A 19031-nucleotide genomic window follows, 5' to 3' on the forward strand; every position below is an offset into this window, starting at 1 on the left:
CTAAAACACAAATAGGTAAGGTTAGGATACAAGGAGGTTCTACAACACTAAGGTTAGGATACAGGGAGGTTCTATAACACTAAGGTTAGGATACAGGGAGGTTCTATAACACTAAGGTTATAATACAGGGAGGTTCTATAACACTAAGGTTAAGGTTAGGATACAGGGAGGTTCTATAACACTAAGGTTAGGATACAGGGAGGTTCTATAACACTAAGGTTAGAATACAGGGAGGTTCTATAACACTAAGGTTAGGATACAGGGAGGTTCTATAACACTAAGGTTAAGGTTAGGATACAGGGAGGTTCTATAACACTAAGGTTAGGATACAGGGAGGTTCTATAACACTAAGGTTAAGGTTAGGATACAGGGAGGTTCTATAACACTAAGGTTAAGGTTAGGATACAGGGAGGTTCTATAACACTAAGGTTAGGATACAGGGAGGTTCTATAACACTAAGGTTAGGATACAGGGAGGTTCTATAACACTAAGGTTAGGATACAGGGAGGTTCTATAACACTAAGGTTAGAATACAGGGAGGTTCTATAACACTAAGGTTAGGATACAGGGAGGTTCTATAACACTAAGGTTAGAATACAGGGAGGTTCTATAACACTAAGGTTAAGGTTAGGATACAGGGAGGTTCTATAACACTAAGGTTAGAATACAGGGAGGTTCTATAACACTAAGGTTAAGGTTAGGATACAGGGAGGTTCTATAACACTAATGTTAGGATACAGGGAGGTTCTATAACACTAAGGTTAGGATACAGGGAGGTTCTATAACACTAAGGTTAGAATACAGGGAGGTTCTATAACACTAAGGTTAGGATACAGGGAGGTTCTATAACACTAAGGTTAGAATACAGGGAGGTTCTATAACACTAAGGTTAGGATACAGGGAGGTTCTATAACACTAAGGTTAGGATACAGGGAGGTTCTATAACACTAAGGTTAGGATACAGGGAGGTTCTATAACACTAAGGTTAGGATACAGGGAGGTTCTATAACACTAAGGTTAGAATACAGGGAGGTTCTATAACACTAAGGTTGGGAAACAGGGAGGTTCTATAACACTAAGGTTAGGATACAGGGAGGTTCTATAACACTAAGGTTAGGATACAGGGAGGTTCTATAACACTAAGGTTAGAATACAGGGTGGTTCTATAACACTAAGGTTGGGATACAGGGAGGTTCTATAACACTAAGGTTAGGATACAGGGAGGTTCTATAACACTAAGGTTAGGATACAGGGAGGTTCTATAACACTAAGGTTAGGATACAGGGAGGTTCTATAACACTAAGGTTAGGATACAGGGAGGTTCTATAACACTAAGGTTAGGATACAGGGAGGTTCTATAACACTAAGGTTAAGGTTAGGATACAGGGAGGTTCTATAACACTAAGGTTAGGATACAGGGAGGTTCTATAACACTAAGGTTAGAATACAGGGAGGTTCTATAACACTAAGGTTAGGATACAGGGAGGTTCTATAACACTAAGATTAGGATACAGGGAGGTTCTATAACACTAAGGTTAGAATACAGGGAGGTTCTATAACACTAAGGTTAGAATACAGGGAGGTTCTATAACACTAAGATTAGGATACAGGGAGGTTCTATAACACTAAGGTTAGAATACAGGGAGGTTCTATAACACTAAGGTTACAATACAGGGAGGTTCTATAACACTAAGGTTAGAATACAGGGAGGTTCTATAACACTAAGGTTAGGATACAGGGAGGTTCTATAACACTAAGGTTAGGATACAGGGAGGTTCTATAACACTAAGGTTAGGATACAGGGAGGTTCTATAACACTAAGGTTAGGATACAGGGAGGTTCTATAACACTAAGGTTAGGATACAGGGAGGTTCTATAACACTAATGGGTAAGGTTAGAATACAGGGAGGTTCTATAACACTAAGGTTAGGATACAGGGAGGTTCTATAACACTAAGGTTAAGGTTAGGATACAGGGAGGTTCTATAACACTAAGGTTAAGGTTAGGATACAGGGAGGTTCTATAACACTAAGGTTAGAATACAGGGAGGTTCTATAACACTAAGGTTAGGATACAGGGAGGTTCTATAACACTAAGGTTAGGATACAGGGAGGTTCTATAACACTAAGGTTAGGATACAGGGAGGTTCTATAACACTAAGGTTAGGATACAGGGAGGTTCTATAACACTAAGGTTAGGATACAGGGAGGTTCTATAACACTAAGGTTAGAATACAGGGAGGTTCTATAACACTAAGGTTAGGATACAGGGAGGTTCTATAACACTAAGGTTAAGGTTAGAATACAGGGAGGTTCTATAACACTAAGGTTAGGATACAGGGAGGTTCTATAACACTAAGGTTAGGATACAGGGAGGTTCTATAACACTAAGGTTAGGATACAGGGAGGTTCTATAACACTAAGGTTAGAATACAGGGAGGTTCTATAACACTAAGGTTAAGGTTAGGATACAGGGAGGTTCTATAACACTAAGGTTAGGATACAGGGAGGTTCTATAACACTAAGGTTAAGGTTAGGATACAGGGAGGTTCTATAACACTAAGGTTAAGGTTAGGATACAGGGAGGTTCTATAACACTAAGGTTAGGATACAGGGAGGTTCTATAACACTAAGGTTAGGATACAGGGAGGTTCTATAACACTAAGGTTAGGATACAGGGAGGTTCTATAACACTAAGGTTAAGGTTAGGATACAGGGAGGTTCTATAACACTAAGGTTAGGATACAGGGAGGTTCTATAACACTAAGGTTAGGATACAGGGAGGTTCTATAACACTAAGGTTAAGGTTAGGATACAGGGAGGTTCTATAACACTAAGGTTAGAATACAGGGAGGTTCGATAACACTAAGGTTAGGATACAGGGAGGTTCTATAACACTAAGGTTAAGGTTAGGATACAGGGAGGTTCTATAACACTAAGGTTAGGATACAGGGAGGTTCTATAACACTAAGGTTAGGATACAGGGAGGTTCTATAACACTAAGGTTAAGGTTAGGATACAGGGAGGTTCTATAACACTAAGGTTAGGATACAGGGAGGTTCTATAACACTAAGGTTAAGGTTAGGATACAGGGAGGTTCTATAACACTAAGGTTAGGATACAGGGAGGTTCTATAACACTAAGGTTAAGGTTAGGATACAGGGAGGTTCTATAACACTAAGGTTAGGATACAGGGAGGTTCTATAACACTAAGGTTAGAATACAGGGAGGTTCTATAACACTAAGGTTAGGATACAGGGAGGTTCTATAACACTAAGATTAGAATACAGGGAGGTTCTATAACACTAAGGTTAGGATACAGGGAGGTTCTATAACACTAAGGTTAGGATACAGGGAGGTTCTATAACACTAAGGTTAAAATACAGGGAGGTTCTATAACACTAAGGTTAGGATACAGGGAGGTTCTATAACACTAAGGTTAGGATACAGGGAGGTTCTATAACACTAAGGTTAGAATACAGGGAGGTTCTATAACACTAAGATTAAGGTTAGGATACAGGGAGGTTCTATAACACTAAGGTTAGAATACAGGGAGGTTCTATAACACTAAGGTTAGCATACAGGGAGGTTCTATAACACTAAGGTTAGGATACAGGGAGGTTCTATAACACTAAGGTTAAGGTTAGGATACAGGGAGGTTCTATAACACTAAGGTTAGGATACAGGGAGGTTCTATAACACTAAGGTTAGGATACAGGGAGGTTCTATAACACTAAGGTTAGGATACAGGGAGGTTCTATAACACTAAGGTTAGGATACAGGGAGGTTCTATAACACTAAGGTTAGGATACAGGGAGGTTATATAACACTAAGGTTAGGATACAGGGAGGTTCTATAACACTAAGGTTAAGGTTAGGATACAGGGAGGTTCTATAACACTAAGATTAAGGTTAGGATACAGGGAGGTTCTATAACACTAAGGTTAGAATACAGGGAGGTTCTATAACACTAAGGTTAAGGTTAGGATACAGGGAGGTTCTATAACACTAAGGTTAGGATACAGGGAGGTTCTATAACACTAAGGTTAAGGTTAGGATACAGGGAGGTTCTGTAACACTAAGGTTAAGGTTAGGATACAGGGAGGTTCTATAACACTAAGGTTAGGATACAGGGAGGTTCTATAACACTAAGGTTAGGATACAGGGAGGTTCTATAACACTAAGGTTAGGATACAGGGAGGTTCTATAACACTAAGGTTAGGATACAGGGAGGTTCTATAACACTAAGGTTAGAATACAGGGAGGTTCTATAACACTAAGGTTAAGGTTAGGATACAGGGAGGTTCTATAACACTAAGGTTAGGATACAGGGAGGTTCTATAACACTAAGGTTAGGATACAGGGAGGTTCTATAACACTAAGGTTAGGATACAGGGAGGTTCTATAACACTAAGGTTAGGATACAGGGAGGTTCTATAACACTAAGGTTAGAATACAGGGAGGCTCTATAACACTAAGGTTAGGATACAGGGAGGTTCTATACCACTAAGGTTAGGATACAGGGAGGTTCTATAACACTAAGGTTAGGATACAGGGAGGTTCTATAACACTAAGGTTAAGGTTAGGATACAGGGAGGTTCTATAACACTAAGGTTAGGATACAGGGAGGTTCTATAACACTAAGGTTAGGATACAGGGAGGTTCTATAACACTAAGGTTAAGGTTAGGATACAGGGAGGTTCTATAACACTAAGGTTAGAATACAGGGAGGTTCGATAACACTAAGGTTAGGATACAGGGAGGTTCTATAACACTAAGGTTAAGGTTAGGATACAGGGAGGTTCTATAACACTAATGTTAGGATACAGGGAGATTCTATAACACTAAGGTTAGGATACAGGGAGGTTCTATAACACTAAGGTTAAGGTTAGGATACAGGGAGGTTCTATAACACTAAGGTTAGGATACAGGGAGGTTCTATAACACTAAGGTTAAGGTTAGGATACAGGGAGGTTCTATAACACTAAGGTTAGGATACAGGGAGGTTCTATAACACTAAGGTTAAGGTTAGGATACAGGGAGGTTCTATAACACTAAGGTTAGGATACAGGGAGGTTCTATAACACTAAGGTTAGAATACAGGGAGGTTCTATAACACTAAGGTTAGGATACAGGGAGGTTCTATAACACTAAGATTAGAATACAGGGAGGTTCTATAACACTAAGGTTAGGATACAGGGAGGTTCTATAACACTAAGGTTAGGATACAGGGAGGTTCTATAACACTAAGGTTAGAATTCAGGGAGGTTCTATAACACTAAGATTAAGGTTAGGATACAGGGAGGTTCTATAACACTAAGGTTAGGATACAGGGAGGTTCTATAACACTAAGGTTAGGATACAGGGAGGTTCTATAACACTAAGGTTAGGATACAGGGAGGTTCTATAACACTAAGGTTAGGATACAGGGAGGTTCTATAACACTAAGGTTAAGGTTAGGATACAGGGAGGTTCTATAACACTAAGGTTAGGATACAGGGAGGTTCTATAACACTAAGGTTAGGATACAGGGAGGTTCTATAACACTAAGGTTAGAATACAGGGAGGTTCTATAACACTAAGGTTAGGATACAGGGAGGTTCTATAACACTAAGGTTAGGATACAGGGAGGTTCTATAACACTAAGGTTAGGATACAGGGAGGTTCTATAACACTAAGGCTAAGGTTAGGATACAGGGAGGTTCTATAACACTAAGGTTAAGGTTAGGATACAGGGAGGTTCTATAACACTAAGATTAGAATACAGGGAGGTTCTATAACACTAAGGTTAAGGTTAGGATACAGGGAGGTTCTATAACACTAAGGTTAGGATACAGGGAGGTTCTATAACACTAAGGTTAAGGTTAGGATACAGGGAGGTTCTATAACACTAAGGTTAAGGTTAGAATACAGGGAGGTTCTATAACACTAAGGTTAGGATACAGGGAGGTTCTATAACACTACGGTTAGAATACAGGGAGGTTAAACTGACACTAGATCGGTGTGTATGGGCACTATCTACCCGAAGTTGCCGTGTGTGACCTCTGACCTCTCTCTCTCTGTTCCCAGAATGCAGCAGTAATTGCCAGCGCTGTGTGGCAGACCTCCAGACGGGCATGGGCAGTGTTTGTCTGTGGTGTAAGATTGCCAGGACCCTGTTGCTGGGAGACCACTGTGTCACCCACTGTCCCCAAGGTCACTACCCCTGGCACGGAGCCTGTAAGAGTACGTTTTGTCACACACACACACACACACACACACACCACACACACACACACACACACACACACACACACACACACATGTTGGTTTTACTATCCAAGTGGGGTCCAAAGCTTTTGTTCCCATTACAAATCCTATTTTTCCTAACCCTTAACCCTAACCCTAAACCTAACCTTAACCCTAAACTTAACCCCTAACCCCAAACCTAACCCCTAAGCCTAAAATAGCATTTTTCCTTGTGGGTACTAACGAAATGTGTTCACAAACACAAACAGACGCCACAGAGCCCCAGGACAGCAATACATTTAGACACCAACCAAATCATCAGAAAAATATGTATAATTACTTGTCACATTGGAAAGAATTACCCAAAAAACTCACCAACACAGAATGCTATTTGGCCCTAAACAGAGAGGACACAGTGGCAGAATACCTGACCACTGTGACGGACCCAAAATTAAGGAAAGCTTTGACTATGTACAGACTCAGGGAGCATAGCCTTGCTTTGAGAAAAGCTGCCGTAGGCAGACATGGCTCTCAAGAGAAAACAGGTTATGACACTGTGCCCACAAAATGAGGTGGAAACTGAGCTGCTCTTTCTAACCTCCTGCCAAATGTATGACCATATTAGAGAGACATATTTCCCTCAGATTACACAGACCCACAAAGAATTCGAAAACAAATCCAATTTTGATAAACTCCCATATCTACTGGGTGAAATACCACAGTGTGACATCACAGCAGCAAGATGTGTGACCTGTTGCCACAGAAACCATTCTAAATACAACTCATATTTATGTTGATTTATTTTCAGTTTTGTTCTTTAGGTATTTCCACATCGTTACAACACTGTATACAGACATAATATGACATTTGAAATGCCTCTTCCTTTCTGTTTACCTTTCAGGGACAGAGAGGGAGAGGGAGGGAGAGGGGGGCAAGAGAGCGAGAGGAAGGGAAAAAGAGTTGGAGCAAGGGAGAGGATGAGGGAGAGAGATGGAGCAATGGAGAGAGTGAGAGAGGTGGGGGAATAAAGAGAGAGAGAGAGAGAGAAGTGGAGGGAGGGAGGGAGGGAGGGAGGGGTGTAGAGAGAGAGGTAGAGGGAGGAAGAGAGAGAGAGAGAGAAGGAGATAGAAGTGGAGGGAGAAATGGAGATAGAAGTGGAGGGAGAAATGGAGATAGAAGTGGAGGGAGAAAGGGACGGAAGTGGAGGGAGAGATTGAGAGAGAGAGAGAGAGAGGAAGGGGGAGAAAGAGAGTGAGAGAAAGAGAGAGAGAGAGAGAGAGCGAGGAAGGGGAGAAAGAGAGAGAGAGAGAGAGAGAGAGAGAGAGAGAGAGAGAGAGAGAGAGAGAGAGAGAGAGAGAGAGAGAGAGAGAGAGATTGGAGGGAGAGAAAGAGAGAGGGATGGGAGAGAGGGAGAGATGAGAGAGAGGGATGAGAGAGAGAGAGGGAGGCTTATTTTCCTTTATCTGTTTTTATGATGTAGTATTCTGTCTGTAGGATATTTGTCTCAGGGTGATAGCAGTTGCTAAAACACAAGGTCTTATTAACCACAGAACAAAGGCCACTGTTGTGAGAGAACATTTGTTAACAAGGGAAGGACTTGTCAGAAGAGATGACAGATTGTTTTAGTATTGCCAGATACATACGCCAAAGACAATAGTGTAGCTGGAGAGAAACAATATTAAGCTCTTTGATAATGTCTTCCTCCCTGTATTGATTCAAGTGAGAGAAAAAATGTCTTCATATTGATTGTGATTCAACTGGCACATTATTCATCGACTTGGCTTATTAATAAATAAGTGATATTCAAGCTTGGGGAGGTCTTCTAGATTTTCACTTGACCTTAAGAAACTATTTGATTTTATATGCATTTAATCGTGCTTTAAATCTCTCAAAAATCACAAAATATTACACATTTGTCTGCATGGTTTAATTATATTGATTATAGAAGTGAAATCATGTCTTGCCTAGTCTATGTACAAACTGTTTTGTTGTTGATATTGTTAATACAGTTTTATTCCTGTTTTATCTCACAGGATGCCACGTTTCCTGTGAGGGTTGCAGTGGGGAGTGGCCTCTGTCCTGCACTTCCTGTCCCACCCCCAGCGTTTTACTGACCTCAGGGCTCTGTGGCCCCGCCTGCCCCTTGGGTTACTATGCCGACAGAGACAGACGCTGCAGAGGTAAGTCGTACACCTCGACTCTACCCAGTGTTACAGAGCTGTGGACTACATTTACCAGGCTATCATTGTTTATTGCCACAGTGTCTGCTGGGATTTTTGAACCCTCTCTGTATCTCCTGATGTTGTGTCGTTGTGCAGCCTGTGACAGTCAGTGTTGGTCCTGTGAGATGAGCGGCGTGTGTACATCGTGTCGTGACCCGGGAAAGGTGCTGCTGTTTGGAGAGTGCCAGTATGACAGCTGTGCCTACCAATACTACCTCAACACCACCACGCGCACCTGCAGAGGTACACACGCACACACTTACTTTATTTGAATCTAACAATACAAACATTTCAAAGGTCCCTGTAAGCATGGCACTCAAGGGTACAGAATGCACCTCGTTCTCCAAACAGCTAGGCTGCCCGTGACAGCTGAAACAGAACGGTACCTAGCCAAATGGTTTGTCCTAGATTTTTATCAGGCCCGCAATCTGGAGGCCACGCACTGGAAGCCTGTGTACATGGCCGAGACTGCCAAATATCAGAGCCGCCAGCTTGCAGCTACACCCGAGGCTGTCCAAGCACTCAACGAGGAGCTGGTATTTAAGCAGCGTCTCGGCAAAGGACTGCTCCGCGCGCACACGCACGCACGCACGCACGCACGCACGCACACACACACACACACACACACACACACACACACACACACACCTACGATACAGAGAACCACGGAGAGAGGTGTGTGTGTGTGTGTGTGTGTGTGTGTGTGTGTGTGTGTGTGTGTGTGTGTGTGTGTGTGTGTGTGTGTGTGTTTGCTACCATCTCAGCAGGTGTTGCAACACAGCAGCCAGTCAGTCAATAGAACTAACAGTGTTTATCACCCCAGCTAGCGAGTACCACTCTACTCTACACGACGCCGCGTTGCAACCTGGAAAATCCCCCTGAATCCTGGTTGAACCCAGTGATGGAGGCGAGGTAGTGAGACGGTGCAGCTTTGCAACCTGGAAAATCCCCCTGAATCCTGGTTGAACCCAGTGATGGAGGCGAGGTAGGGAGACGGTGCAGCGTTGCAACCTGGAAAATCCCCCTGAATCCTGGTTGAACCCAGTGATGGAGGCGAGGTAGGGAGACGGTGCAGCGTTGCAACCTGGAAAATCCCCCTGAATCCTGGTTGAACCCAGTGATGGAGGCGAGGTAGTGAGACGGTGCAGCTTTGCAACCTGGAAAATCCCCCTGAATCCTGGTTGAACCCAGTGATGGAGGCGAGGTAGGGAGACGGTGCAGCGTTGCAACCTGGAAAATCCCCCTGAATCCTGGTTGAACCCAGTGATGGAGGCGAGGTAGGGAGACGGTGCAGCGTTGCAACCTGGAAAATCCCCCTGAATCCTGGTTGAACCCAGTGATGGAGGCGAGGTAGTGAGACGGTGCAGCTTTGCAACCTGGAAAATCCCCCTGAATCCTGGTTGAACCCAGTGATGGAGGCGAGGTAGGGAGACGGTGCAGCGTTGCATTAGCTAATGCCTGTTGTTGTTAGAGCTGTTGATGGTGCTGCTCTGAGCAGGTAATGGGAGGATGAAATCAAATCACATTTTATTTGTCACATGCTTCATTAAAAAAAAGCGGGTAGACTTAACTGTGAAAGTATTTATTGCGGGCCATTCTAAACAATGCAAAAGAAGAAACATTTTGTTTTGATAAAAATAATAACACGATTAACGATAACTTTGCTATGTACACGGGGTACCAGTACCGAGTTGATGTGAAGGTACCAGTACCAGTAACGAGTTGATGTGAAGGTACCATTACCAGTACCGAGTTGATGTGAAGGCACCAGTACCAGTACCAGTACCAGTACTGAGTTGATGTGAAGGTACCAGTACCAGCACCAGTACCGAGTTGATGTGAAGGTACCAGTACCAGTAACGAGTTGATGTGAAGGTACCAGTACCGAGTTGATGTGAAGGTACCAGTACCAGTACCAGTACCGAGTTGATGTGAAGGTACCAGTACCAGTACCAGTACCAGTACCGAGTTGATGTGAAGGTACCAGTACCAGTACCAGTACCGAGTTGATGTGAAGGTACCAGTACCAGTACCAGTACCAGTACCGAGTTGATGTGAAGGTACCAGTACCAGTACCAGTACCAGTACCGAGTTGATGTGAAGGTACCAGTACCGAGTTGATGTGAAGGTACCAGTACTGAGTTGATGTGAAGGTACCAGTACCGAGTTGATGTGAAGGTACCAGTACCGAGTTGATGTGAAGGTACCAGTACCGAGTTGATGTGAAGGTACCAGTACCGAGTTGATGTGAAGGTACCAGTACCGAGTTGATGTGAAGGTACCAGTACCATTACCGAGTTGATGTGAAGGTACCAGTACTGAGTTGATGTGAAGGTACCAGTACCAGTAAGGAGTTGAGGTGAAGGTACCAGTACCAGTACCAGTACCAGTACCGAGTTGATGTGAAGGTACCAGTACCAGTACCAGTACCGAGTTGATGTGAAGGTACCAGTACCGAGTTGATGTGAAGGTACCAGTACCAGTAACGAGTTGATGTGAAGGTACCAGTACCAGTAACGAGTTGAGGTGAAGGTACCAGTACCAGTACCGAGTTGATGTGAAGGTACCAGTACCAGTACCAGTACCAGTACTGAGTTGATGTGAAGGGGTACGAGGTAGATATGTACATGTAGGTAGGGGTAAAGTGACTAGACAACAGGATAGATAATAGACAGTAACAGCAGTATACTGTAGGTAGGGGTAAAGGATAGATAATAGACAGTAACAGCAGTATACTGTAGGTAGGGGTAAAGTGACTAGACAACAGGATAGATAATAAACAGTAACAGCAGTATACTGTAGGTAGGGGTAAAGGATAGATAATAGACAGTAACAGCAGTATACTGTAGATAGGGGTAAAGGATAGATAATAGACAGTAGCAGCAGTATACTGTAGGTAGGGGTAAAGGATAGATAATAGACAGTAACAGCAGTATACTGTAGGTAGGGGTAAAGGATAGATAATAGACAGTAACAGCAGTATACTGTAGGTAGGGGTAAAGGATAGATAATAGACAGTAACAGCAGTATACTGTAGGTAGGGGTAAAGGATAGATAATAGACAGTAACAGCAGTATACTGTAGGTAGGGGTAAAGGATAGATAATAGAGAGTAACAGCAGTATACTGTAGGTAGGGGTAAAGGATAGATAATAGACAGTAACAACAGTATACTGTAGGTAGGGGTAAAGGATAGATAATAGACAGTAACAGCAGTATACTGTAGGTAGGGGTAAAGGATAGACAATAGACAGTAACAACAGTATACTGTAGGTAGGGGTAAAGGATAGATAATAGACAGTAACAGCAGTATACTGTAGGTAGGGGTAAAGGATAGATAATAGACAGTAACAGCAGTATACTGTAGGTAGGGGTAAAGGATAGATAATAGACAGTCACAGCAGTATACTGTAGGTAGGGGTAAAGGATAGATAATAGACAGTCACAGCAGTATACTGTAGGTAGAGGATAGTTAATAGACAGTCACAGCAGTATACTGTAGGTAGGGGTAAAGGAGAGATAATAGACAGTAACAGCAGTATACTGTAGGTAGGGGTAAAGGATAGATAATAGACAGTCACAGCAGTATACTGTAGGTAGGGTAAAGGATAGATAATAGACAGTAACAGCAGTATACTGTAGGTAGGGGTAAAGGATAGATAATAGACAGTCACAGCAGTATACTGTAGGTAGGGGTAAAGGATAGATAATAGACAGTCACAGCAGTATACTGTAGGTAGAGGATAGTTAATAGACAGTCACAGCAGTATACTGTAGGTAGGGGTAAAGGAGAGATAATAGACAGTAACAGCAGTATACTGTAGGTAGGGGTAAAGGATAGATAATAGACAGTCACAGCAGTATACTGTAGGTAGGGGTAAAGGATAGATAATAGACAGTAACAGCAGTATACTGTAGGTAGGGGTAAAGGATAGATAATAGACAGTCACAGCAGTATACTGTAGGTAGGGGTAAAGGAGAGATAATAGACAGTAACAGCAGTATACTGTAGGTAGGGGTAAAGGATAGATAATAGACAGTAACAGCAGTATACTGTAGGTAGAGGATAGTTAATAGACAGTCACAGCAGTATACTGTAGGTAGGGGTAAAGGATAGATAATAGACAGTAACAGCAGTATACTGTAGGTAGGGGTAAAGGATAGATAATAGACAGTAACAGCAGTATACTGTAGGTAGGGGTAAAGGATAGATAATAGACAGTAACAGCAGTATACTGTAGGTAGGGGTAAAGGATAGATAATAGACAGTAACAGCAGTATACTGTAGGTAGGGGTAAAGGATAGATAATAGACAGTAACAGCAGTATACTGTAGGTAGGGGTAAAGGATAGATAATAGACAGTAACAGCAGTATACTGTAGGTAGGGGTAAAGGATAGATAATAGACAGTAACAGCAGTATACTGTAGGTAGGGGTAAAGGATAGATAATAGACAGTAGCAGCAGTATACTGTAGGTATGGGTAAAGGATAGATAATAGACAGTCACAGCAGTATACTGTAGGTAGGGGTAAAGGATAGATAATAGACAGTCACAGCAGTATACTGTAGGTAGGGGTAAAGGATAGATAATAGACAGTCACAGCAGTATACTGTAGGTAGGGGTAAAGGATAGATAATAGACAGTAACAGCAGTATACTGTAGGTAGGGGTAAAGGATAGATAATAGACCGTAACAGCAGTATACTGTAGGTAGGGTTAAAGGATAGATAATAGACAGTCACAGCAGTATACTGTAGGTAGGGGTAAAGGATAGATAATAGACAGTAACAGCAGTATACTGTAGGTATGGGTAAAGGATAGATAATAGACAGTAACAGCAGTATACTGTAGGTAGGGTTAAAGGACAGATAATAGACAGTCACAGCAGTATACTGTAGGTAGGGGTAAAGGATAGATAATAGACAGTAACAGCAGTATACTGTAGGTAGGGGTAAAGGATAGATAATAGACAGTAGCAGCAGTATACTGTAGGTAGGGGTAAAGGATAGATAATAGACAGTAACAGCAGTATACTGTAGGTAGGGGTAAAGGATTGATAATCGACAGTAACAGCAGTATACTGTAGGTACGGGTAAAGGATAGATAATAGACAGTAACAGCAGTATACTGTAGGTAGGGGTAAAGGATAGATAATAGACAGTCACAGCAGTATACTGTAGGTAGGGGTAAAGGATAGATAATAGACAGTCACAGCAGTGTTTCTGCTGAGTCAAAAAGTTGGTGCTAAAAGGGTCAATGCAGATAGTCCGGGTAACTATTTATCTAACAATTTATCTAACAATTTATCTAACAATTTATCTAACTATTTATCTAACTATTTAGCGGGTCTTATGGCTTGGGGGAGTAGAAGCTGTTCAGAGTCCTGTTGGTTCCAGACTTTGTGCATCGGTACCGCTTGCCGTGCGGTAGCAGAGAGAACAGTCTATAACTTGTGTGGTTGGACTCTTTGACAATTGTTAGGGCCTTCCTCTGACACCGCCTGGTATAGAGTTCTTGGAAGGCAGGGAGCTCGGCCCCAGTGATGTACTGGGCCTTACGCACTACCCTCTGTAGCACCTTGTGGTTGGATGCCGATCAGTTGTCATACCAGGCGGTGATGCAGCCAGTCAAGATGCTCTCAATGGTGCAGCTGTAAAACTTTTTGAGGATCTGAGTGTCACGCCCTGGCCACAGAGAGGCTTTTATTCTCTATTTTGGTTAGGCCAGGGTGTGACTAGGGTGGGCGTTCTAGTTTCTTTATTTCTATGTTTTCTATTTCTTTGTGTTTGGCCGGGTGTGGTTCTCAATCAGAGGCAGCTGTCTATCGTTGTCTCTGATTGAGAAGCATACTTAGGCAGCCCTTTTCCCCACCTGTGTTTGTGGGAAGTTGTCTTTGTTTAGGGCACAGATCCTGTAGCTTCACGGTTTGTTTTTGTAGTGTTTTTTGTTTTGTTCGGCGTCTTTTTTTTCCAAATAAAGAGAAAATGTTCGCTACCCACACTGCACCTCTTCTTTTAACGGCCGTGACACTGAGGGCCCGTGACAAATCTTTCCAGCCTTCTTAAAGGGGGAAGAGGCGTCGTCGTGCCCTCTTCACAACTGTGTGGGTGTGTGTGGAGCTGATGATTATTCCTTAGTGATGTGGACACCGAGGAACTTGAAGCTCTCGACCCGCTCCACCACAGCACAGTCGACGTGAATGGGGGCGTGTTTCGGCCCACCTTTTCCTGTAGTCCACGATCAGCTCCTTTGTCTTGCTGACGTCGAGGGAGAGATTGTTGTCTTGGCAACACTGCCAGGTCTTTGACCTCCTCCCTATAGGCCGTCTCATCGTCGTCGGTGATCAGGCCTACCTACCACTGCCAGGTCTTTGACCTCCTCCCTATAGGCCGTCTCATCGTCGTCGGTGATCAGGCCTACCTACCACTGCCAGGTCTTTGACCTCCTCCCTATAGGCCGTCTCATCGTCGTCGGTGATCAGACCTACCACTGCCAGGTCTTTGACCTCCTCCCTATAGGCCGTCTCATCGTCGTCGGTGATCAGGCCTACCTACCACTGCCAGGTCTTTGACCTCCTCCCTATAGGCCATCTCATCGTCGTCGGTGATCAGACCTACCACTGCCAGGTCTCTGACCTCCTCCCTATAGGCCGTCTCATCGTCGTCGGTGATCAGACCTACCACTGCCAGGTCTTTGACCTCCTCCCTATAGGCCGTCTCATCGTCGTCGGTGATCAGACCTACCTACCACTGCCAGGTCTTTGACCTCCTCCCTATAGGCCGTCTCATCGTCGTCGGTGATCAGACCTACCTACCACTGCCAGGTCTTTGACCTCCTCCCTATAGGCCGTCTCATCGTCGTCGGTGATCAGACCTACCTACCACTGCCAGGTCTTTGACCTCCTCCCTATAGGCCGTCTCATCGTCGTCGGTGATCAGGCCTACCTACCACTGCCAGGTCTTTGACCTCCTCCCTATAGGCCGTCTCATCGTCGTCGGTGATATGGCCTACCTACCACTGCCAGGTCTTTGACCTCCTCCCTATAGGCCGTCTCATCGTCGTCGGTGATCAGGCCTACCTACCACTGCCAGGTCTTTGACCTCCCTATAGGCCGTCTCATCGTCGTCGGTGATCAGGCCTACCTACCACTGCCAGGTCTTTGACCTCCCTATAGGCCGTCTCATCGTCGTCGGTGATCAGGCCTACCTACCACTGCCAGGTCTTTGACCTCCTCCCTATAGGCCGTCTCATTGTCGTCGGTGATCAGGCCTACCTACCACTGCCAGGTCTCTGACCTCCTCCCTATAGGCCGTCTCATCGTTGTCGGTGATCAGGCCTACCTACCACTGTCGTGTCGTCAGCAAACTTAATGATGGTGTGGGAGTTGTGCCGGGCCTTGCAGTCGTGGGTGAACAGGAAGTACAGGAGAGGACTAACCACGCAGCCCTGAGTTGCCCCCTGTGGGTGAACAGGAAGTACAGGAGAGGACTAACCACGCAGCCCTGAGTTGCCCCCTGTGGGTGAACAGGAAGTAAAGGAGAGGACTAACCACGCAGCCCTGAGTTGGCCCCTGTGGGTGAACAGGAAGTACAGGAGAGGACTAACCACGCGTCCCTGAGTTGCACCCTGTGGGTGAACAGGAAGTACAGGAGAGGACTAACCACGCGTCCCTGAGTTGCCCCCTGTGGGTGAACAGGAAGTACAGGAGAGGACTAACCACGCAGCCCTGACTTGCCCCCTGTGGGTGAACAGGAAGTACAGGAGAGGACTAACCACGCGTCCCTGAGTTGCCTCTTGTGGGTGAACAGGAAGTACAGGAGAGGACTAACCACGCGTCCCTGAGTTGCCCCCTGTGGGTGAACAGGATGTACAGGAGAGGACTAACCACGCATCCCTGAGTTGGCCCCTGTGGGTGAACAGGAAGTACAGGAGAGGACTAACCACGCGTCCCTGAGTTGCCCCCTGTGGGTGAACAGGAAGTACAGGAGAGGACTAACCACGCGTCCCTGAGTTGCCCCCTGTGGGTGAACAGGAAGTACAGGAGAGGACTAACCACGCGTCCCTGAGTTGCCCCCTGTGGGTGAACAGGAAGTACAGGAGAGGACTAACCACGCGTCCCTGAGTTGCCCCCTGTGGGTGAACAGGAAGTACAGGAGAGGACTAACCACGCGTCCCTGAGTTGCCCCCTGTGGGTGAACAGGAAGTACAGGAGAGGACTAACCACGTGTCCCTGAGTTGCCCCCTGTGTTGAGGATCGGCGTGGCAGATGTATTTTTGCCTACCCTCGAAACCTGGGAGAGGCTCGTCAGGAAGTCCAGGATCCAGTTGCAGAAGTAGGTGTTCAGTCCCAGGGTCCTGAGCTTAGTGATGAGCTTCGAGGGCACTATGGTGTTGAAAGCTGATCTGTAGTCGATAAACAGCATTCTCACTTAGGTGTTCCTCTTGTCTAGGTGGGAAAGGGCAGTGTGGAGTGTAATGGAGATTGTGTCATCTGTGGATCTGAAGGCGGGGGGCGGGGGCGGGGGGGGGGGGGGGGGAGATGTGAATTTAAGTGGGTCCAGGTGGTCTGGGATAATGGTGTTGATGTGAGCCATGACCAGCCTTTCAATACATTTCATGGTGATAATGTACATGTGTTATATCGAATGGTGTTATATATAATGGAGTTATATATAATGGTGTTATATCTAATGGTGGTATATCTAATGGTGTTATATCTAGTGGTGTTATATATAATGGTGTTATATATAATGGTGTTATATACAATGGTGTTATATATAATGGTGTTATATATAATGGTGTTATATATAATGGTGTTATATATAATGGTGTTATATATAATGGTGGTATATCTAATGGTGTTATATATAATGGTGTTATATATAATGGTGTTATATATAATGGTGTTATATATAATGGTGTTATATATAATGGTGGTATATCTAGTGGTGTTATATATAATGGTGTTATATATAATGGTGTTATATCTAATGGTGGTATATCTAATGGTGTTATATATAATGGTGTTATATCTAATGGTGTTATATATAATGGTGTTATATCTAGTGGTGTTATATATAATGGTGTTATATGTAATTGTGTTATATCTAGTGGTGTTATATATAATGGTGTTATATCTAATGGTGTTATATATAATGGTGTTATATCTAGTGGTGTTATATATAATGGTGTTATATATAATGGTGTTATATCTAATGGTGGTATATCTAGTGGTGTTATATATAATGGTGTTATATATAATGGTGTTATATCTAATGGTGGTATATCTAATGGTGTTATATCTAATGGTGGTATATCTAGTGGTGTTATATATAATGGTGTTATATATAATGGTGTTATATCTAATGGTGGTATATCTAATGGTGTTATATATAATGGTGTTATATATAATGGTGTTATATATAATGGTGTTATATATAATGGTGTTATATATAATGGTGTTATATCTAATGGTGGTATATCTAATGGTGTTATATATAATGGTGTTATATCTAGTGGTGTTATATATAATGGTGTTATATAATGGTGTTATATCTAGTGGTGTTATATATAATGGTGTTATATATAATGGTGTTATATATAATGGTGTTATATATAATGGTGTTATATATAATGGTGTTATATATAATGGTGTTATATCTAATGGTGGTATATCTAATGGTGTTATATATAATGGTGTTATATCTAGTGGTGTTATATATAATGGTGTTATATATAATGGTGTTATATCTAGTGGTGTGATATATAATGGTGTTATATATAATGGTGTTATATATAATGGTGTTATATCTAATGGTGTTATATATAATGGTGTTATATCTAATGGTGTTATATATAATGGTGTTATATCTAGTGGTGTTATATATAATGGTGTTATATATAATGGTGTTATATCTAATGGTGGTATATCTAATGGTGTTATATATAATGGTGTTATATATAATGGTGTTATATATAATGGTGTTATATCTAATGGTGTTATATATAATGGTGTTATATCTAGTGGTGTTATATATAATGGTGTGATATATAATGGTGTTATAGGTGATGGTGTTATATATAATGGTGTTATATCTAATGGTGGTATATCTAATGGTGTTATATATAATGGTGTTATATCTAGTGGTGTTATATATAATGGTGTTATATATAATGGTGTTATATATAATGGTGTTATATCTAATGGTGTTATATCTAATGGTGTTATATATAATGGTGTTATATATAATGGTGTTATATCTAATGGTGTTATACACTGAGTGTTCAAAACATTAGGAACACCTTCCTAATATTGAGTGTCACCCCCGTTTGCCCTCAGAACAGCCTCAAGGTGTTGAAAGTGTGACACAGGGATGCTGGTCCATGTTGCCTCCTAATCTTCCCACTGTTGTGTCACGTTTGCCTGTATGTTCTTTGGTTGGTGGACCATTCTAGATACACACGGGAAACTGTTGAGTGTGAAAAACCCAACAGTGTTGCAGTTCTTGACACAAACCGGTGCGCCTGGCACCTACTACCACACCCCGTTCAAAGGCACTTACATATTTTGCCCATTCACCCTC

At 43.0% G+C, this 19031-nt stretch overlaps 1 protein-coding gene across 1 annotated transcript in view; it reads left to right on the forward strand.

Annotated features, from left to right (window-relative positions):
• Positions 1–19031, forward strand: part of fras1 (Fraser extracellular matrix complex subunit 1) — a 275437-nt gene that overhangs the window by 107812 nt on the left and 148594 nt on the right. The window contains exons 19-21 of the mRNA XM_055918404.1: positions 6068–6223; positions 8260–8406; positions 8545–8691. Coding sequence (XP_055774379.1) covers positions 6068–6223; positions 8260–8406; positions 8545–8691 — 450 coding nt within the window. The remainder of the gene's footprint in view (positions 1–6067; positions 6224–8259; positions 8407–8544; positions 8692–19031) is intronic.

Source organism: Salvelinus fontinalis, chromosome 4, assembly GCF_029448725.1.
Source record: "Salvelinus fontinalis isolate EN_2023a chromosome 4, ASM2944872v1, whole genome shotgun sequence".
In the NCBI taxonomy this organism is placed as follows: Eukaryota; Metazoa; Chordata; class Actinopteri; order Salmoniformes; family Salmonidae; genus Salvelinus; species Salvelinus fontinalis.